Here is a 23,560-nt window from a genome sequence, read left to right on the forward strand (position 1 = left end):
ATTAAATATCCTGGAAGTTATTTTTTGATGAAACTATCTTTATATAGAAATAAAAAGGTTAACCCCTTACAACCCGAGCATTTATTTTTCAAAATTTTTTGTTATCCTTGCATGCGGTCCCTTCCAATATTAAAAGGAAAGATGTCAATTAAATTCAATGAGATTATTTATTAAAATCAATCTAAAAATTATTAAATTTATTTTAAAATAAATATATTATTTGTATACATATACATACATCAAAATAAACTATGTATACATATACTTATAACCTCAAAATAAATTAAATTTAAATATTTTGATTTGGCCGAATTTTTTTTATTTCCAATTATCATATTCTTCTGTGAAAAAAAATATGATCCAGCAGTTGAATTCTGTTATTTTCATTAAAGTATTAATTAAAATTACCAGAAAAAAAAAAAACCTATCATAAACTTCCATAAACTCACCCGACAGGCACGGTACGTGGGCCCACCGGTGCGAAGCACCGGCCTGAAGCTGATAACCAACGTACCATCACCCCAGTGGCTATCCCGTAAATATCATGCAAGACGAAGGCTATTATTAGCTTTCCCACTTTTCCCCAACATACTCCACCTGCGGACCCCTTCCTTCTACTGCTCACTTCCGTCGTGTTCTTCTTGCTAGCGAGTACGATAAAGAGCAAATTGAGGTAAAAACAGGAGAAAGGAAGAGGATGGTAATGGCGGCGAACACCTTCCCGTCTTCCTTCGTAAAACTCTCTTCCACTTCTCCTCGCTTCTGCAACTCAGTCAGCAAGAGGTGAACGATCTTGCTTGCTTACTTTTTTACAACTATTTCGGTTAATTACATTTTGGGATTTAGAAGTCTATTTAAAGTGTGATATGTTTCTTTTGTTCGCTTTTCTTCAATTGGATTTCTTAAAATGGTTTTGTTGTTGTTTTTTAGATTAATTTGGTGAGTTGTTTTACTTTTTTTTTTTAATTTGCAAGAGGACTGAGATATTCTCGATTTTTTCGTTGCTGAACAAGATTTTTGTTATTATTTGGGGACGTAGGATCTTTTCAGATGTTGCAGGAGATATCACGATTTTTGTTGATGGGCAATCGTTCTTGTTACACAAGGTATAAATCGTTCCCTGTCGATTAATTGCTTAAAAAAATTACGTTAATGTTATATATTTTGCGCCATTTCCCTTGTTCATGGAGAACTATTGTGGATTTCTCATTTCGTTAATGAGAAATATTTGGAAGTTTTGAATAATTGGGGTAATAGGGTTAAGAGCTAGAAATAACTAATGAATCGATAGAGGATCAACGAACTGTGAAGCAAATTAACTTTAGGCTCTGAAGTTATGTTGTTCTGGTAGGTTTCTTATGGCCCACTTAGAATGTCTGTCAATGACAAGGGTGCAATAATCTCAAATCGTTGGTGTAGATTCATAGTGTTAACTTGTACATTGTGTTGATTTCATTTACTTTTTATTTCCGTCAGTTTAAACACAAAATATAAGATCTGCCATTTATCACCAAGCTTGTGGTTTTATATTCGTGTAATTATTTTGCTCTCAAAGCTATGTTTTCTAATTTTTTTTCTTCATTCAAGATGGCTGATAGAGGGATTGTATAAGCTATTGCAATGTGGATTTCATTCTCTAAGTATTTGCAAAAGAAATAGTAATTAGCTAGATTTATAGTTGTAGTTTTGGTTTCTGTAAAACTCCTGTTAACTTATGAATGTAGGATGTGTCTAGTGATGATTTATATATATTTATCATATTAATTGGGGATAAAGCGGACCTGGTGCGCGCCTTTGATACTTGATACCATCTTATGTTTCATTAGATTTCATTAGATTAGTCTCTATATGTTATTGTAAATTTTTCTTTTTTCAAACACAGAAATCTGAGTGCATATCCTTGCTTCACCGAAATGCTTTGCTATTTCTTTCTGTTTGTGTGAGTTATCTGTAGATATCTTTTATATTCTCAGTTGAATCGTTCCTTAGTTCTTATTTGATGATTTCTTGTCTTTGAAGTTCCCTCTGGTTTCACGGAGTGGGAAAATTCGTAAAATGGTGGTGGACTCCAGGGATCCAGATCTCTCTAAATTGGAGTTTTTCAACGTTCCAGGCGGCTTCTTTGCTTTTGAACTTGCAGTTAAATTCTGTTATGGAATGAATTTTGAGATTCAGACTAGCAACGTTGCCAATCTCAGATGCATAGGTGAATATCTAGAAATGACGGAAGACTATAGAGAGGGAAACCTTATTGCCCAAACGGAAACCTACATGACTGATATAGTATTGCAAAGCATTGAGAAGTCAATAGAGGTTCTTTGTGCTTGCTCTAGCTTACTTCCCATTGCAGAGGAGGTTGGTATTATAAATAGATGTATAGATGCCATTGCTGCTACTGCAAGTAAGGAACAATTGGCTTGTGGTTTAGCCCGGTTAGAGTGCAATGGAGGATCTGGAAAGCTGGATATGGACTGCCAGGATTGGTGGGTGGAAGATCTATCAGCATTAAACATCAATCATTATCAAAGAGTAATAGCTGCTATGAGGAGAGCAGGAGTTAGATCAGATAGCATTACAGCATCACTTATCCACTATGCTCACACTTGTTTGAAAGGTATTGAGAGACGCCAGGCATGGGATTCTAACTTGTCTTTTGGAGATGAGCAGAGAGTCATTGTGGAAGCACTTGTGGGTCTCTTATCAACTGAGAAGATCAAATCTGTTCCACTAGCGTTTCTGTTTGGGATGCTTAGGATTGCAATTGAAGTGAATGCATCAGTTAGTTGTAGGCTTGAATTGGAGAGGATAATTGGTTTTCGGTTGGAAGTGGCATCACTTGACGATCTGCTAATTCCCTCGTTGCAGAAAAATGATTCTGTGTTTGATGTTGACACTGTGCACCGAATATTGGCAAATTTCATGCAGAGGATTGAAGAGGAAGATTCCGATGAATCTTCACAATGTGGATATGAGTCTGAAGGTCTAAACTCTCCTAGTCATAGTTCTGTTCTTAAAGTAGGGAGGCTTATTGATGGTTATCTTGCTGAAATTGCCCCTGATCCATATCTGAAGCTACAGAAATTCATGGCAATTATTGAACTCTTGCCAGATTATGCCAGAGTGATTGAGGATGGGCTCTACAGGGCTATAGACATATACTTGAAGGTATTTTTTTACTTTTAATTTGCACACTTTTATTTCAATAAGTTTAATTTGCACACTTCTGTTTCAATAAGTTTAATTGTCTGGAAAAGATCATGTTAGGATTGGTTCAGATTTAAGTTAAGTCGTTTCGCAAGACATCACACCTGTAAATGCTTATAAATATCATTATAGATTGGTGTATAATTTGGGAAAAATTGAATAAATCTTTAGGAATATTTTCCTCCTAAAATCTATCATCTCTCTCTCTCTCTCCTTCCTTCTCTCTTCCTCTCTCTTGCAAGAAGCTCAAGAAGAGCTCAAGAATTCCTCCCAATTTCTTAACAGATCATGTAAGCCTTTACAGACTATCTTTATTGCTATTCTTTTCATTAACTATTTCCCTCTACATATTGTTTTTCAGAACCTATGATCTTTATCTGGTCCATCCTATCACTTCCCAATGTCCCTATGAGAACAATCTGGCTAAAGTTTAAATGCACAACTAGATTTCTTTGTGCAACAGTTGTATGGAAAGGCCCAGCTTTGGTGAGAAATTCGACTTCTATTTGCATTATTAAGCACTTGAATTATGGGACTTCGAATCCCCTCCAATTAACAATGACCATGAATCTATGAGGAATGCATGTTCTAAGGCCCACTAATGCTAATAGTATATATGATCTACTTAGAGTTAGAGAGAATAAACACTTTAAGTTCCATATTAGGGAATAAATAATATAATGAGTATTTAGTTGGTACTAAGTTGTTATTACATTATTAGTTGATTTTTAGAGTTTGGTTTATTTTAAATCGTGCTTGTTGAGCCTCTCATCAGGCGTGCATTTGATTTCCACCATCTTGATCCATCTGCCTTTGGAAACCCAGGTTGCAGATACGTACATCTCTGTCTCTCCTCCCTTGATTTGGTTGTGATCTACTGTACCTCGAGGGCATGGTTGTTGTGAAGGCCTAGGGAATTTTAGGGAATAAATAATGTAATGGATATTAGTGGTTAGTTGTTATTAAGTTATTAGTGAGTTATTATATTTATTTGTAGGCTATAAATAAGCATCATATTAAGAATTAAGACAAGCAGAAAAAGCAAATATGAGAAACCCTTGATATTTAGCTACCCCCCTGCCCCTCAAAACCCAACCGGTGGTTGTAGGCACTCTAAAATTGTCTAAAACCCTCTTCCCCATCTACCCATAGCCATAGACATGCCACATCTTTTCTAGTTACTATCTTTTAATGCAATATTTTACAGATTTCTAGCTTTAAGTACATATCAGTCAACCCAAACTATATCAAGTTGAGTTTGAGTATGTTTTATTCGATCAACTTTAATTCAAAAATTTAAATTATTGTTTTGCTTGAACTATACTAAAAAAATTAAATGATTTATAGTTGTGCTGGTTAACACTGCCGTTGTCAGGTCTCAAGTCCTGGATGAGAAAAGTTGAGGGTTGCGTTAGGTAGTCGTCAGCCAGCGTAAAACTTGTCAAATAATCATGACGTGAATCCTTTAAAAAATTGTGTTAATGCTAGGGCGTCCCCTGGAAGCGACGCGCTGTATGGATTGAATATAGTGACAAGTGTGCAAGGGCCGCCGCACGGCGCCCAGGTGCAGTGTTAAACAGGCAAGGGTTCCCACATCAAGGACGGATGTGGGCAAATAAGCTAGTCCATGAAACTAAAATTAGGATAAGAACTTGGAATATAGGCTCCGTTATAGGAAAAATAATAGATATTATGATTCATATGAAGATAAATATCCTGTGCATTTAGGAAACTATGGATTGAAGAGAAAGCTAAGGAGATTAGTAGTTTAGGATATAAAATATGGTATTCAGGTAGGAGTCGTACTAGAAATGATCTAGGTGTGATTATAGATAAAAGTTTGAAGGATAATATTATAAAAATTAATAGAATTGGAGATAGAATTATAGCTTTAATGATTATTGTTGATGCTAAGATTGTTAATGTTATAAGTGCTTATGTTTCTCAAGTAAGTTTGAATATGAGTTCAAAATTAAAATTTTGGAATGACTTAGAAGAATTAATATAAAACATACCTCTTGAAGAAAGAGTTTTTATTGGAGGAGATTTAAATGGACATGTTGGTAGAGAGGTAGATGATTTTAAAAGCATCCCTAATGGCTATGGGTTTGGAACGACAAATGAAGGTGATAAGATTAAATTAGATTTTTTTTAGCTTATGATTTCTTAATAGTTAATACCTTATAAAACACTTATTACAAGAGATGAGCATCTTATTACTTATAAAAATAGATATAGTAAAACACAAATTGATTATTTTTTTATAAGAACATTAGATAGTTTAGATTGCAAAGATTGTAAAGTTATTTCGAGTGAAAATTTATGTACCCAACATCGATTATTAGTTTTGAACTTTAAAATAAAGAGGCAAAAAAAAAGTAAAATAATTTTCTAGGATTAGATTGGGGCATCTAAAGAATATTAATAAAAATATTTTTGAGATTAAGATTTTAAATCTTAAGATTCTGTCTATGCATGAGGATGCTAATATTATGTGGAAAAAAGTGGATAGTGATATTAAGAATATTGCAAAAGATGTGCTAGGAGTTTCGAAGGGAAAAGCTTCTAATAGTAAAAATACTTATTGGTGGAATCCAAATGTGCAAGAAAATATAAAAAATAAGAAAATTTATTATAAAAATTGATTTAGATGTAAAAATTTTGATAATTGGAAAATCTATAAAGAGGCTTGTAAAGAATCTAAGAAAGCTATTGACGATGTAAATATCTTAGCTTTTAATGATTTATATAATAAATTAGATACTAAGGGGGGAGAAAGATATATGTATAAATTAGCCAAACAAAGATATAGAAGTAGTAAGGATTTAGTTCAAGTGAAGTATATTAAGGAGGAAGATAAAAAAGTACTTTTCTTAGAAGATGATATTTAACAAAGGTGAATGAGATATTTTGTTAAACTTTTTAATGAAGAATGTGAATATATAATTGATTTTAGTGACTTTATCACCCTAAATAAAAATAAAGATTTTTGTTTTTATCGGTGTATAAGTAAAATCGAAGTTAAAGAGACATTGAAGAAAATGAAGTGTGGAAAAGCTTTTGGACCGGATGATATTCCAATAGAGATGTGGAAATGCTTAGGAGATGAAGGAATTTCTTGGCTTACTAAATTTTTTAATAATGTTTTGAAGACTAAAAAGATGCCAGATCAGTGAAGAATGAGTGTGTGAATTCTTATTTTTAAAAATAAAGGTGATGTACAGGAGTGTGCAAATTATAGAAGAATTAAGTTAACGTGTCATACTTTAAAACTATGGGAGCGAGTTATGGAGCGTAGGTTGCGGCGTGATACTAATGTTTCTCAAATTCAATTTGGATTCGTGCCGGGTAGGTCCACTATGGAAGACATACATTTATTGAGAGGTATGATGGAGAAATATAGAGAGAATAAGGAAATCTACATATGATATTTATTGATTTAGAGAAAGCATATGATAAAGTTTCAAGAGAAGTGCTATGGAGAGTTCTTGAAAAGAAAGGAGTTAATAACGCTTATATTCAAATCATTAAAGATATGTATGCATGAGTTATTACTTATGTTCAAACACAAGGTGGTTTGACCAAGTATTTTCCTATTTCGGTTGGATTACATCAATGATCAGCCTTAAGTCCATATCTTTTTGCTTTAGTAATTGATGTTCTAACTAGACATTTGCAAGAGGATGTACCTTAGTGTATGCTTTTTGTTGATGATATTCTTCTTATTGATATGACTAGAGAGGGAGTTGAAGGTAAGCTTGAATTATGGAGGTCAACCTTAGAGTTTAAGGTTTTCGCTTGAGTAGATCTAAAACTAAATATATGGAATGTAATTTTAGTAGCAATCGACCTAGTGAGGGTATTGTGACTTTGGGGCGATCAAGTCATTAATAAGAGTACTCATTTTAGATATCTTGGTTCTATTGTTTAGAGTGATGGTGAAATAGATGAGAATATTATCAGCAGAATTCTAGTTGGATGGTTGAAGTGGAGGAATGCATCGGGCTTATTGTGTGATAGAAAAGTCCCCCTCAAACTTAAGGGAAAATTCTATAAGATGGTAGTGAGACCTGTAATGCTTTATGGTGTCGAATGTTGGTCATTAAAAGAGAAGCATAATACTAAGTTAAGTGTTGCAGAGATGAGGATGCTTAGGTGGATGAGTGGCTTGACCCTTAGAGATATGATACGAAATGAGCATATATGTGAAAAGGTTGGAGTAGCTCCAATGAAAGATAAGATTAGAGAGAGTCGCCTTAAATGGTTTGGTCATATTAAACGGAGGCATTCCGATGACCCAGTTAGGAAAGTTGTGGCATTAGATTCGACTTATGTTAAGAAAGGTAGAGGTAGACTTAAAAAGACTTGGTTAGAAAATATTAAAAATAATCTTTCTTTATTATATTTAAATGAGAATTTGACTTTTATCCGGATACAATGGCGAAAAAATACGCTGGTGTTGTTGTATAGTTGTGCTGGTTCAAGTCGAAATTGAATGCTTGAATGGATATATTATATTCCAAGAGTACAATCACTAAGCTAAAAGGAGCCACTCGAAGTTATATATATATACTCATTGCTAGCTTATAGTGAAGTAAGGATATGGTAAATAGCTAAACTTAACACCTTTATTGTAAGCTTTTTATGCATGAAACTTCATTATTATAAGTTTAGTGAACTAGTTTTAAAGAGCTTTCTCGTTTATTTCTTAATCTTATGCTCTTGTCAATTATGTTGCCGTATACAACCCACACTATGGTCTTGTTTATTAATCATTTTGCTATGAAAACTTATTGTATTGGTTAATTTCTGCGAAAAATCTTGCAAATTGTCCGATGCTAAATTTTCTTGTAAAGCTAGCTTGATTTTATTTATATGCATGCACACAATAGTTATATTATGTTTATTTGCGCTTGTATATAGGTGAGTGAATTATTGTTTCATGTGTCTATGAGTTGATTTTCTTATAACATCGAGATAATTTTGTTAACCACAAAAAAATCTTTATCATCAAAATTGCTCGGTCCTCAATCTCTCTAATAATAGCAAGCTCTGAGAACATATCCACTTTTTCCTTGCTATAAGAGTTAGGCTTTTTTAGGTCAACCTGAAATATGATTTGATGACCTGACCCAACATGGGCAATGGATAAAGTTTGGATCGACCAGAGTCAATCGGAGTTGGCTAATATGAGAGTTATTTGGATTGGATGCATGTCAGAGTTGATTTGATATGAGTCCAACCCATTGACAAGCATATCTTAAGCATGAGTTATTTTATATTAAGTTTGGGTTTCATTTCCTATTTAACTCGAGTCATTCCACTATGCTATCAAACTTCAGTTTCATATAGGCTTCGTGATGCATCAATATAGATGATGCTAGAGTGTTTCACAATGGAATTGAACAATGAGTCAAATAAAGAGGTTAAATTAGTGTTTTTTGACATAGGGTATTGTTGCAATAGCAATCAGTGTCAATGGAAGAAAATATTGCATTTGAGATTGGTATGAAGGAAGAGAGAATGAATCTTCATTTATGCCTAACATATTTGATGAATTTGAAAGTAATGAGGGTAATGAAGAAGAACATGCTAAAATCCCAACCATCCTTTGACCCTTGATCCCACGTGGATCCCACGTGGATGGAGATCCGTGGGAAGCTCACGTGGATCACAGAGATCTCCTTCCATATTCGGGTGTCTTATTTATGAAGGATTATATTAGGGAAATTATGCATGATTCTATATTTATTTGTTTCTTTATTAAGATATCTTATATAAATATAAAAATATGGATAATTTTATATAATGAAATAGAAGCATTTTTACTCTCCAATTCTCTAAATTTAATATGGTATCAGAGCAAGGCATTCGAGTCTTCTTTAAAAACAAGAGCATGAGAGAGGGAGAGCTGGTTCTTGCATTATGTTCCTGCTTGCGTGAGTCTAGGGAAGTCGAGCAAGTGAGAGGGCTTCCCTTTGTGGTCTTTTGTGTGTGGCTCTTATGCATGCCTACTTGGGGATTGAACCAAGTGATGAAGATGATCAAGAGAGGGAGTGAGCAGGAACTGCGTGCGTGGGTTCCTGAGAGGGGGCGACCGACCCTCGTGCATGTTATAAAGCCGAATCGAGCAAGGAACGACCAATTGAAGAGCTATTGTACATGCCATCAAATCCTTCACTCGAAGAGCCCCTCCTTTTCCTAAATCCTAACCACTTATGCATGTTCTCGATCCACAACCCTCAAATCTAGGAGATATACAAGAAGGCGGAAGCCTCATTCTGGACAACAGAAAAAGTCAACCTCTCCAAAGATATCCACCACTGGGATCAATCCCTTAAATCGGACGAACACCACTTTTTAACCCACGCTCTCACCTTCTTCGTTGTCGCTGATGGAATCGCCATTGAGAACCTTGTCGTTCAAATTTAGACTGAAGTTGGTTCGCTTGATTCGAAGCTCGTCGATGGAATGGTCCTAATACGTGGAGTTGCCCAGACAATGCGCGTGATGGGGGAAGTAGATGACTTTCTTGATGGTAAGGCAATTCGCTGCTACGGCCCAATGCATGCTTATGGTGACTGGAGAGTTGGTGAGCATGCAGATGGTAAAGTACGCTACTTTCCTAAGTAGGGAGTCGATCATGGATATCAAGGGTGAGGCTACAGAGAGATTAGAAGCACTTTATCCTATCCTGAAGGAGCTGGTGCTTGCTGGTTCTCTGGGTTCTCATGACCGACCTTCATTGCCTAAATTCTAAGGATTACAAGTTCCTTTCATCGACCTTTTTTGCCATAATTTTTAGGAATATATGTTCCAAAAACCAATCTTCATTCCCGGAATTATGAGGAATTCAGATTCTCACCACCAACCTTCATTGTCGAAATTATAAGGAATATTGGTCCATCTACTCCCTTCGTGCATCCAAGAATAAGGAGAGATAGAGCGGGAGGGTTCCTCTCGTGTGCAACGTCAATAGTCGATCGAGCAGAAGCGAGAGAAGTTGGTTGCATGACCTCATTTTTCGCGCGTATGGAAAGAGTTGAGAGTTCCCTTTTATGCGGGTCTAGGGCCGGGACAAGTAAGAGTGCAAGACTTGCACTCCTTTGTGGTATCATACCAGAGGGATCAGAGGTCTTGCTTACGCCTGTGCGGGGTTGATCGAACAAGAGTGTTCAGGTGGAGTTGGACGATTGATTTGCATTGGGCTGAAGACTGGCTCGATTGGACGGGAGTAGATTTGCATGCCAAGTTCTGAGCCACTTGAGACATGTTTTTTTACTGCTATTCTTGAAGCTTGCCACAACCCTAAAAATAGATTTTTTTTCCATGGTCGAACCTACATTACCAACATTCCTTTGTAGTTCATATCCTATCTATAACCAATGCAACCTTCATTGTTGTTCTGCTTAATATAGTCTTCATTGCTACCCTTTGCCACTGTAATGTCAAAAGCTAATTTCTTTAAAAGTTTTGACCAAATGGAGGACTCCATTATACACCAAGGGACTTGATAACTCTACTTTTTTGGGACTAATTATCAAGTTGGAAATGACAGATCTGTATTCCCATGCTTGAGAGGGAGTGTTAAAATCAAACCTTTCCCTTGGCCCTTGATCCTACGGCTAGGATAATGATCCGTGGGAGGCTCACGTGGATTACATTGATCTCTTTTCATATTTGGATGTCTGATTTAGGAAGGATTATATTAGGGCAATTATGCAGGATTTTGTATTTAATTGTTTCCCGTACTTTTTTCCGTTAGAAACATATTTCCTACGTGTGTTTTATCTTCGACTCATTTTTCGTCAGAAATTCACCGAAAAGTCAATTTTCCAGCAGATAATGTTCATTTATGGCGGATTTTGACCTCTAAAAATACTAGTTTTTTCTATAGTGTGTATAATGAGATAGAAGCATTTTCCCTCTTCAAATCTCTGAATTTAAAATAATATAATTTGGGAGATGGTAATGATGAAGGAGATTGATTATTTTGGTCAATGGCAATGACAATTCTCTAGATGAGCATTCTAGTTTTTGATATGAGATGTGTAAACAAACTATTTCTTATTTTTTAGCCTTATTTTTAAATTTAGCATTTTATTTTAATAATGCTTTGCTATTGTCATGATTTTTTTGTAAATATATTATTTTTTTGTCATGATATTTTATTTTCTAATTTGATGGTCTTTTGTTAACCGTCATGTATATTATATTAATATTATATTTTATATATGTGACATTGATTTTATTTAATTTTATTTTTTTGAAAAATTTTCATGCTTATAATGTTGAATATTTATTTATGATTTTTATATGATTTGAGCAATTGTACCATAACATGCATCATGGTATGTACTATATCTCTAGGAGACTATTGCACCATAGTGCACTCTTTGCTATTTCTAAGTGTGATTGGAATTGTTTCAAATCCTAAGAATAATTTTTAGAATATTTACTATGAGTCTCCGAAAGGATGCTGTTAGCAGTCATAATGCAAAATGTACGATCGCAATATCCGGTGGGACTAAATGGTTGTAGGCCTTTACACTCTACGTAAGCAAGCTAATAGCGGCTTTCACTTATACATCTTAATGGATAATAATATGTATAACCCTATAATCACAAGTTCTCTCCTATTTGATACATCAGCTCGAGTAGGATTTATTTGATATGGGTGGCGGTTTTCCACGGGCGCAAGCCCTAGTGTTTAATTATATCTTAGGCTTTAACCTAAGAAAACTCTCAATTTAGGATGCTATGTTATTCTCTTCTTAATTTAGTACATAGAGAGGGTTCCTGGGTTCTATTCCGAAGAGAATAAGCTCTTATCTTGATCATTAATGAGGATTAGATTTTTTAAATGTATGAAGATTTGATTAAAATTTTGAGTTTAAAAGACCAATAATTGTATTTGACATCTAAGATTGAATTATAGATATATAATTCATTTAGTAGTTAAAGAAGATAAACTGAGGGATGTACAATCTGGGCTTACACTTGTCTGGAGTAAGCTGTCAGCTAACGTTCTAAGCACAATCAATGCCTTATGAATGCAAGAAAGGATTGCTTTATCATAAGAAGTCATGGATTTTAATTTAGAGATTATAATCAAGACTATATAAAATATGCAAACGAATCTACTTAGTGTAATGTATGATGATGCTTGAAACAAATGCATAAATAGAAATCTTTTATTCATTCATTTTAGAACATAACTACAACCCGGGGTCTACAAGAAAGTAAGGTGGCCACACTCCATCACAATAAACCTGACTTCTTCACCTATGAGACATATAGATTTGAATGTATTTGCTTATCATCTTCTGACTCTAGGTCTTTTATAGAATTTCAAAAGAGAATGCCCCCAAGAGAGGGGGTTGTCTTTTGGATCCTTATTTGTATGTGTATAAGTAAATATTTCCAAACCTTTACAACCTAATGACGCTTTATAACTCAATCTATATATACAATCTAAACATTTTACATTTACATTTGACTCTTGTATATACATTTGCGTCTAGGTACATTTTACTTTAAGTAATCTTTTACAAGCATCTTAGGTGCATTCTATTTTGTTCTTCTTTTTGCATTAAAGAAAATAACATGAAAATGCATATACCATGTATGTATGATATGACATCTAGAGTGTATAAAATAAATAAACAAACATACCAAGGATACCCTCCAGGCAAAGGTACCCGCATCACACCAAACACACTACGACCTAGCCTAAAATTAGAGTCAGTGGCAGCAAACAAGTTCCATTGTGTCTAAAATATGGTCTCGTTGGTATATCCTAGGAGATTTGATATTTAAGTTACTCAAATTTGGAGTTATTTGTTGGTTACGGGCCAAGTGAGGTGTTGATTTGAATTTAAATTTTGATAAGTGAAAATGTCATTAATGTCTTTGAAATTTATCAATGATTTATTAAGTGACTTAAGAGACGAGCCTTATGAATCCAACACACACACACATATATATATATATGCTCTTCAAAATGAATCAAGCATGATGTATGAAGGCTTTGAAGTATTTTTTTTATTACTGATTTGAATGAATATTTATTTAAATTGAGCAGTAATCACCTTTGTTAAATCAGAGTTATGTGGTTTATTTTATCCTTCTTGGGGCTAACTTAATAGCCTCGTAAGTTCGGGTTATCAAATGATTACCTTAATTAATTATAGTTGATTATTTGTCAAATTTTAAATTTATTTGAATTCATTAGAAATTTATTCAAGGTTTTATAATCCAATGCAACTAGGCCTTCTTAAAGGAGGTGAACACAATACATGAAAACCTATAGTTTATTTAAATTTTATTAAAGACCCCCCAAATCGTATGCATATGTATCTTCCAAATGGAGTAAAATACAATGCATAAGGATCTTTTGTTATTTACAATTTATTAAAGACCCATAAATCCAATGTTAATATGCCCTCAAAAGAGTCAAATATAAAGCATGAAATATCCTTTAATTATTTATTTAGTATTTAACTAATGAATTATTTAATTAAATCAAATTTAATTATATTAATTATGAGCTCTTATCTTGTTTGAGATGATTAAAATTGGATTTAATTAATGTTATTTAATCATTGAAGTTTAATGGTTTAATTTTATTTTAGAATTTTAGTAACCTTTTATTTTTCCTATTTAATTTAATTCATTTAGAGTATTGCTAATTTATTTGGCTTAAATCAATTAATAATTTTTATTTATTAGAGTATGATAAATTGAATTTATTCATGGTTAATTATCTTATCTCATTTTTATTAACATACTTATTTTATTAGGCCCATCATGATTCTATGAAAATTAAAGAGAAAATTCTAAGTGTGGATAATAAATCAATATTATGTATTGTTATCTTTGTCACTAACGAATAAATTCCTACTTGATAGCGGGACAATGGGTTTGAAAAGATTAAATACAGGGTTTCTATAAGGATCTAAAGTTTGGGGAATCCTAATCACATGCAAGGCTTAGAGAATCTAGGGGGCTCTAAGTTTTAGAATTTATCTCAACGGAGCTAGTCAATGGTGCAACCAGTTGTAGCACCTCTGTTTAAAAGAAATAGAGATGATTGATATCCTCAGTTTTATCCTCCAATTAGCTCCATCATTACTGCGTAAATAATGCGAATAGAGATGGATGTGACAAAATTTAACACATCATAATTTACAAATATATGTGAAATTAAAATTGACGATAATGTTCGAGAATGATTATGTACATAAACATGACAGGAGAGAAAGAGATCACATTGTTATTTATAAACCTTCATTAATGCAATTATCCATGACACGAATATACAGGATGGGATTTAACAATAGTCTTAACTTCATCTATAATGCAACTTATAGTAACAAATAAACAATTATGACCATTGCACTAATAAGAGTGGTGTCTATGCAGTAATAATCTCACTTATGTGAATATAATATTTTGTTTATAAACTTAGATGACATGCATATATATGGGGGATGAACTACAAAATAATATTCAAGTTATTTTTATATCAACTTTAGAATAAAATAATTCAGGAGAAAGACATTCACATTGAATTTACATTTTTCACTATTATTCACTTAAATATTAAGCTATAGATACTCTTGCAAACTCTATGACTAGACATTACTTATGCAATGATTCGAATATAAATTTACATTGAAGTATCCACAAACTAATTAATGAGACAATTTGAGCACAAATTTATATAAAAGCTTCTACAAATTAGTGATGAAAACACATGGTAATGCAAGCATATGAAAGTTGGCGGTGCAAGTTCAAGTAGATGAGTTCATCATCAAAAGCATATTCCAATGAAAGCAAAACAGCTAAGGAACAACACGACTGCGTGGAAGTAACTAGTTTAAATGGATGCTACTCCAAAGAATTAGAAATGGAAAATAATGTTATAATAGTCACTAGGAAATAATTGATGATAATTCGTTATTTTATATGAATGGGCTGCTTTGTGATCCCCTCCAATTCTTGGATATAAACAAAATATACTACATAGTTAATCAATGAGTTTGAAGGCAAGGGATTTCTCTAAAAATAAAATAATCAAATTTAAATGAATAGCAATAATAATAGTTAAATGCTCGCATGATACCGGGCACAATTAAATAGAAGAAGATAATATTCCATTACCAACATATAATTTTTTTTTATAAAAGAAAGACGAAGAATATTGTACAAAAATTATGACAAATTATTTAAAAGAATAAACAATGTACAGACCCACTAAAAAGCATGTGAAAATGTTAAGTATTAGAAACCCTTTACAAGTGATTCATTATACTAATAATAATCATCAAATCTGTCTTGAGCTTTCATACATTGGAAATATAACATAATATAGTATTTTGGTCCATTACGCTATAACTTAAATGATAGATGTAAGAAGTAACAATCATACGTTTTCCCTTTTTTATGCACAGATTAAGCATGAAATAATTTTGATATATATATATATATATATATATATATAATCGTGTAATTCATATGTATTTAGGTATTCTTATGGTTAATAGTATAAATTATCAATTTATAAATTTCATTCTCATTAAAAAAAAAGTGGAAGAATATAATGATTCTAATTCATGAAATTTAAGGATCAAATCAGGAACTTAATCATATAGGTCAGTTTACAGGAGTACACAAGCATAATAATCCAGAAGTATATTATTGCACTTGCGGCAAAAGCATTATGCACCTTGTATAGGAGATTATTAAAATTAGATTTAAAATGAGAGAACCCCAAAGCTGTTGATGTGCCGTAGCAATCTCATTCAGTTAACACAATTAATATTATATACCTTAAATACAGTGAAAATATCAGCACAACACATATTAACTCGCACCAAGCGGCCAATATTCAAACTCATTTCTATGGAAGAATATAATGATTCTCATTCATGAAATACAAAACAAAAGAAGGGTAATCAACACAACTATACCAATAGAACTATTTGCCATTAATTATCTATAAAATCATTATTTAATTTTGGAGAAGTTATAAACAGGAAAATATAAATCGATAATCCTTCTTGAGCTTAAATTGGTATTGCTGAACTCGTTTTTCTTTTATATAAAACAAATTCCTACAAGTAGCTGTATGAGAAAGGAATGCTTGGCATTTGGAAAGGGAGTATACAGAGGTTATGAAAAAAGTTTATAAGTATGCTACAGGACAAACAAACTAACACATTATAATTAAGAAATGATGGCATCAGACACTTGAGATAATCCTTCAAAGCAATATATGCAATATTTTTTATGGCAAATACATAACTGTACCGGAAAACAGAAGAAAAAAAATGCATTTCTTGCCATATATGAAAAATCCCAAATAACTCTTCATACATCTTTACCTTGATAGAAGGAATAAATAGCTCAAAACAGCTTTCCTCGCATTTTCTTTTGGACAAGATGAACAGCCATGGCCTTTTGTTCTTCCCTTGGCTGAATAAAGGTAGACACGAGCTGTAGGTAGTTGGTTGGAATCCTCAAATCATCGGTTGGAGATGGCCAGAGCCCACGGTTGGGAGAGAGGAGGCCAGCGAGATCAGCGGTTGGGGGAGAGTGTGGGCTCCGAAAAATTCCATTTTTTTTTGGGGATGTGATCCCGAGGGAATTTTCAGAAGGCAGATTGGGTTTTTAGATGAGACACTACCCAGAGATTTCGCCCTCATTTGGTGAGGACTTTTTTGATCTGAGTTCTGGTTTCCTATAGGCGCAAGCCCCTATAGTTAATTACCCCTCTCGATAACGAGAGAGAACTTTTGATTAAGGCTAGTCGTAAAGATGATTACATAGGTTATGAACCTATCGCATAATAGCAATAATTTAGCTCCTCTTGATGACCTTGATCCAAGAGTTGAAATCAAGTGTTGTCCTTGATAAATTTCATCCATTAGATCTAAGGATTTTTTTTGATTTAGGGAAATAAAAAAGTAAAGCCAAAAATGAGCTTGTATTCAAACTTAATTTGCAATTATTTTGAATGAGATGTCATATTATATTATTTAGTCATTTTGATTTAATATGTATATTTATGTGTATTTAATTTTATATTTTAATCTGAATTTAACTTATTATATTTATTTAATTTTTAAAATAATCAAAAGTATGTATATTTAGTTTTATATTTTATATTTTAATTTAAACTTAATTTATTATGCTTATTCAATTTTAAATTTAAATTGAAAAGATATATATATATATATATATCACTTTTTATTGTATATTTAAATAAATAAAAAAATAATGATAATAATCTCATGTTCTCTCCCACACATATAAAATGGTATCTGATTCGAGCGCGAATAAACCCGTTTGATCCGTCTTGACGAGCCTTACACACTCGCGCAGTCCGTTTCACAAAACGAGGTCCCGATCAAAAGATGTTAGGCACAGAACGAAGATGCACGCAGAGGGCTCAAATGCACGCAAAATACTTGTCAAATCGACGTCGACCCGATCACATATATTTTCAAACTTAACGACATACTATATGTGACCAAAAAGAATGAGTCCCAAAGCCGACGACGAATTGAGGTAAAATGTATGATTTGACCCTTCAACAAACACAGTAATGCAACTGTAAACATGTGTATCGACCTACAAAATGCAAGTGACGAGACAGTGCAAGTGACTGGTGCCAAAAAGAAGGTCAACATTTACAATTCTTAATTACTCAATTCTTTTGAAAAAGAAGAGGATTTTTACTCTATTATCAGTCATATGCAAACTAATTAAAAAGCATGAGGGCTGGTGGCTTATTCTTTCATTTAAAAAAAAGAGAAAGGTTGTATATAGAAAGCTTTTGCTAAGGACTAATTATTGCTACTTATCTCCAAAATTAATGGGAGAATGTTCTTGGAGTTTATTGATAGAGGAATTGTTATACTCTTCTCATTAGGTATCACCAAAAAAATTTTACTCAATTTTAGTGAGCTCTATTCTTTTTTTTTTTTCATTGATTATTAGAAAGGGGATTAAAGCTATGCATCCATATTTCTTTATTTTGTAATTTTCCATATTTGATAGTGGATTTCATGTACTTTTGTGTGCAATGTGTGCTCCAAATTTATGCATCATCCCCTTGAGGGAGAGTCTTAGAGAACCTTTCTTGTCAAATTTTCACCTCCTATTAATTTTAATATAAGGTTCTATCCAAAGATTCCACTCTATTTCAGTGATTTCACGATGATTTTATGATTTGGTTACATGTTTCTTATAGGCATAAACCCTTATAGTTGGGATTCTAAATTTATCATTTTACACTTTAAATAGATATAGAACTTTTAATTAAGGCTAATCATTAGATAAACACTAAGTAATAAACATATAATAGCAACAATTTTGATATTAGGATTCTAAATTTATCATCATGCATTTTAAACAGTTGGTGGAAATACCGAGACTTGATCAAGATCCTATGATTTAATCTTCTAAGGATGTCGTAGTCCTTGGTCCACTTAGTAAGAGGTTGCAGTCGACCTAATTTGGACGAAAGATTTTAATTGACAACCATTTATTGCTTTGACGAAGGAAATCTTATAGATTTGGAGTGGATGTTTGTCTAAGAGAACGAATTCAAGATGTTAGCTAATATAAGGTTTTGTATCATATTAACTACTTCATATGATTCATTACTCAAGGGTTTTTATCCATTTGAAAACATATGAGTTTTGATCGTATCTGTAATTTAAAGGTGTCATTATATAATAAAATCTCCCAATCAGAGGGCCTTGGTTTTAACCATTTGACTATGGTGCTATTAGGCATAAAAATTACAGTTATAGGATGGGTCATGTTTTTATTGTCAGGGAATAATTTGAGAATGAATTATAGCAATATGCTTGATTAGCCAATCACCCTTTGTGAGCTAAGGTTATTCTCAAATTTATCTCTCTCGAAAAATGATTGTAGAAGATTGATGTATTTTTACTTTCAAGTTTTGTAAGACTAAATTTTACTTACATAATTGAATTTTAAATAAAATTTTAAGATATATTTTATCTAAATTTGACCCTGAAAAAACCTATTTTAAGATTTAAGGGCATTTTAAAATATATAATTCCTTATGTGTAAATATTAAAGCTATTTGAAATATTTATATTTGCAAAACAAAATTTTAATGGTGTCATTTCAAGACAAAGCCACTTAATTAGAGGACCGTGGTCATAATTGTTTTCTTGTGATATGATTTGGTGGCAAAACCGTTGGCCAGAGAATTTGTGTCACATTCATACTAATGGGAGATTATTTGAAAATGAATCATAGCGATGCACTTGACTAAACATTGACCCTTTATAAGCTAAGGTTAGTCTTAAATTTATTACCCTCGAAAGTACGTGGTTTCAAATAGTAGATGAAATTTCGCTTTAAGTTTTCTAAGGGTAAATTTCACTTAAATATTTGAAGTTGTTTTTGTAAAATTTTCTTATTTAATATTTTTATCTAAATTTGTCACACTGTATTCACACTTGTACGCTTTTCGATTCACCTGCACAATATATTTGTGCGCTTTTTGGTGCAACTATGTGATGGATTTGCATGTTTTTTAGTGCTCTTGTATAACATATTTGTTCTCTTTTCAAAGTAATTGCTAGCTTTTTAATGCACTTTGTTTGTTGTGTTTTTTGTTACTTGTAGAATTATTGTGCTCTAGGCAAGTGTACTCTTTTTGAGTTAATAGTACGCTTCTAGATGTAATGGCCTGCTTCTGCCGACTATACGCTTCTTGAAGCAACTATATTTTGTTTTGTGAAAATATTCGAATTTAATTGCTTGGCTGGCATTCTTTGTTAAATATGTGCAAATTTTTATGTTTTTTTTTTTTTAATTTAAAATGTCTTCTATTTATGTGTTGTGGATCCAATGATGTTGAATGTAAAATAGGAATCATTTCATATTTTTCTCATTGTTGAAATTTTGTTTTTACTTAACTATATAATTTGTGTATTCAGTAAGAGACAGAAAGTTTTGTTGTTGCTTGTAAGAGAGCTGCCATGTCATTATAAGTCTCCTATTTATGTTCAATGATAAGAAATATATCTATGACCCAATACGCATCCAAAGTCAAAGCAAAGGTGGACGACACAATTGTTGTTGTAGGATTTCCTTTTGATCCCAAAGACATCCTTTATATCCTCAGTGAACTACCACCAACCTATCAAGCCTTTAAAATAATGAATCAAACAGATCTAAAACCCATAAACCAAGAAGAGTCATATTCTTTGCTTTGTTGTGAATAAACCAATATTGCAAATGAGACATGAGACTCTCAAGCACAATAACAGCCCAAGACCAAACTGCGCTAACATCCATGTGTAGACGAGGGTGTGGATGACTCTTCAATTCCTAGCTTGGTAGAGGTAAGCCTACATACACTGTCACAATAATTGATGTGTCCCATATTCGTGTCGTTTCGTATCTGTGTTACCGTGTCTGTGCATCATACTTTACCAAGCTTCAAATCTTCTTTGTCACGGGAGGCAGAAATAAGAATAAAATATAGTGATACTCTTCAAGGTTTATTAGACTTAAAGGAAGATACTTTCAAAAAAAAATAAAAAAAGGGAAGATACTTTAAATTAGTCACCCGGGGCCCTCTTTTATCAGATGGTCTTTAACTTTGTTGTTATCTCATGAGGTATTTTAATTTTCAATATTCAACTAGCATATCATACTCAATGTGTTTTGTTTTATTGGATGGTCTTTTGCTTTTTTGTTACCTCATGATGTATTTTAGTTTTACATACTCAACAAGCATATTGTACTCATTTTAGTTTTTTATGTTCAACTAGGATACTTTACTCATTTAGCATGTTACAAAATTTTGATTTAAGAAAAAATGGGTTTTGTTTATTCTTTTACAATATTTTGGTAAGAGTATGGAGAACATGGGGCTGGTGGATCTTGTTTTTGCTTGAAAAAATAAGGGTTGGCTGTTGCATTCTTTCACTAAGAAGGGCAAAGAACTTACTACTATAGTTTCTTTTCTCTCAAAATTCAAAGTTTTTGAAAAGGGAGATTCATTGTTGTTAAGTTTTTGGAGTTTTGTTCAACTCTTCGCTTTAGATTTCTGTTGAACAATTTTATCCTGAGTTTTGGTGAGATGTACTCCATTTTTTTCTTGATTTGGGATATGTATTTTTGGTTGAGTTGCCTTTGTTATAATTTCAATGTCCTAGATTCGCATAATAGAAGCAATTTTTTGCCATGAAAGGGTAAGATTGCGCATATCAAAGAATCCTTTATTAGCATAAACTCCATGAATAATGAAAATACATGGAGTTTCCTTTAAATTAAGGAATAATTAAAGTGGTATCTATTAAAAATAAGGTAATTAAAAAAAGGCTTAGATGATTTGAATATGTAAATATTTAAATAAATTTAGTGTTGAAGGATTAAGAAGGTGAAGGGGCTGACCTAAAGTAACATGGACATAAATTATTCAAAATGATTGAAGAAGAATATATTAAATTTTTAGTATCTAAGAAAGAATGGAAAATGGGAATTCATAAAGCTAAACCCCAAATTACTTTGGATAAGACTAATGATTATATTTTTGCATGTCTCTTTAGTTTTTTTTTCTTGTTTGGTTGTGTGGAATTTAGTCTGGATATCAGTCGATCATGCTGATTTCAGAGAAGTATTCAATCTAAACAATACAACTTCTAAGAAATACCTTCGGTACTAAAGCTGAAATTTTAAATTCGTTATTCAATTTTGTGGGAAGATTGTGTAGACATGTTTTAGCGTGAGGGAACATTCTTTAAGATATTTTCTTGAAAAACCATTGTGCATGAAACTACCAGTTTTAATCGAGTGGACATATATTTCTCTTTCAACTAAGACTTTGTTTGGGACAACTTTCGTACTGCTTCCTAAAACAATTTGTTAGTATAAAAATTTCTAATTCAAGAAATTTTTCTACTTGAAAGTTATTTTAGAAAGCAACTAAAAAGCTGTCACAAACTTAGGCTTTGTTTGAGACGGCTTTCTTTCTGCTTCTTAAAGCAACTTCCTAGTACAAAATTTTAATTTTTGTACTAAGAAGCTGCTTTGAAAAGCAATAAAAAGCCGTCCCAAACGAAGCCTAAACTTAAAATAGGTTATTGTGTTTCAGACTACCATTCAAGCATATTTCAGGTTATACATCAGTTACTATAATTAAAACATCTGACATTCAAATATGCTCTCTAATCAGGCCCATCCTTCACTGACTGAATCTGAATGTCAGAAGCTCTGCAAACACATCGACTGCCAAAAACTCTCCCAAGAAGCATCTAACCATGCAGCTCAGAACGACCGCCTTCCAGTTCAGATGACCGTTCGCGTGCTCTACTTCGAACAGCTTCGTCTTAAATCGGCACTCTCAAGCTCCTCCGCAGACGCCGATGGCTCATTTTCTCAAAGGATTATGGGCAGCAGCGGAGTCCCGAGCGCCGCCGTCTCTCCCAGAGACAACTACGCGTCGCTGAGAAGAGAAAACCGGGAACTCAAGCTTGAGATCTCGAGGATGAGAGTGAGGCTAAGTGAGTTGGAGAAGGAACATGCTGTAATGAAGGATGGGATAAGAGAGAGCAAATCTGGAGAACATGGAAGAGCTTTCTTGTCGTCTCTGTCTAAAGGTATTGGAAAGATAGGATTCTTTGTTCCAGGTAATGGAAAACAGCATAAAAATGCAAGGAAAGCACAGGCTACGACAGATGGAAAACCCCACCGGAGACAGCTACGACGGTCATCTATAGCTTGAAAGTTACAGCTTGAAGGTTGTTTCAGGCGGAGCTGATGATCCATTACATCAACGAGGATACACAGCGTAGTTATTTGTTTTTCATTACATGAGGATGGAGAGGAGAGTTCAAATAGTTTATAGTGTTCTTATATAGCTTCGTTTATGTAATGGATATAATTTTCATAAAATGCTTTTTTTTTTATATATTTGGGTTTTGCTGATTTCTGGGTTTTTTTTTTGTTTGATTATTTTTCAAAAAACAGTTTTTTTCTTAAAAAAAAAAAATTCGATTCCTTACCTGTTTTTTTCTTCTTGATTTTATGGTCTATGACTTGGCTAACAAAACAGTTCGTGTTATTGTTCTTCAAACCGATTTTTTTTTTTTATAAAAATTAAAATTGTTAAACTAAAAAATTGTTTTAGGAAACAGCAAAAAAGAAAAAACATCTCAAACGAAGCCTTAGTAAAAAAATTATAATTCAAAATATATTTGTATTGAAAAGTCTATTGTAGAAAGAAATATTTTTTGTCTTCTTCATTTCATAAGCCAAATATGTGTTGTGCATGAATGTTTAATTTATTTGGAAG

At 32.9% G+C, this 23,560-nt stretch overlaps 1 protein-coding gene across 1 annotated transcript; it reads left to right on the plus strand.

Moving 5' to 3' along the window:
• The first annotated feature begins 613 nt into the window (after nt 1-613).
• Nucleotides 614-23,172, plus strand: LOC110114623 (putative BTB/POZ domain-containing protein At3g08660). Its single transcript, XM_020847556.2, has 4 exons — nt 614-783; nt 1,040-1,106; nt 2,020-3,165; nt 22,442-23,172. Exons 1-4 carry the CDS (start codon nt 698-700, stop codon nt 22,988-22,990), a joined length of 1,848 nt encoding a protein of 615 aa, XP_020703215.1. The 5' UTR covers nt 614-697; the 3' UTR covers nt 22,991-23,172.
• Nucleotides 23,173-23,560: the final 388 nt, after the last annotated feature.

The sequence above is a fragment of the Dendrobium catenatum genome, unplaced genomic scaffold, assembly GCF_001605985.2.
Source record: "Dendrobium catenatum unplaced genomic scaffold, ASM160598v2 fragScaff_scaffold_133, whole genome shotgun sequence".
Lineage (NCBI taxonomy): Eukaryota > Viridiplantae > Streptophyta > Magnoliopsida > Asparagales > Orchidaceae > Dendrobium > Dendrobium catenatum.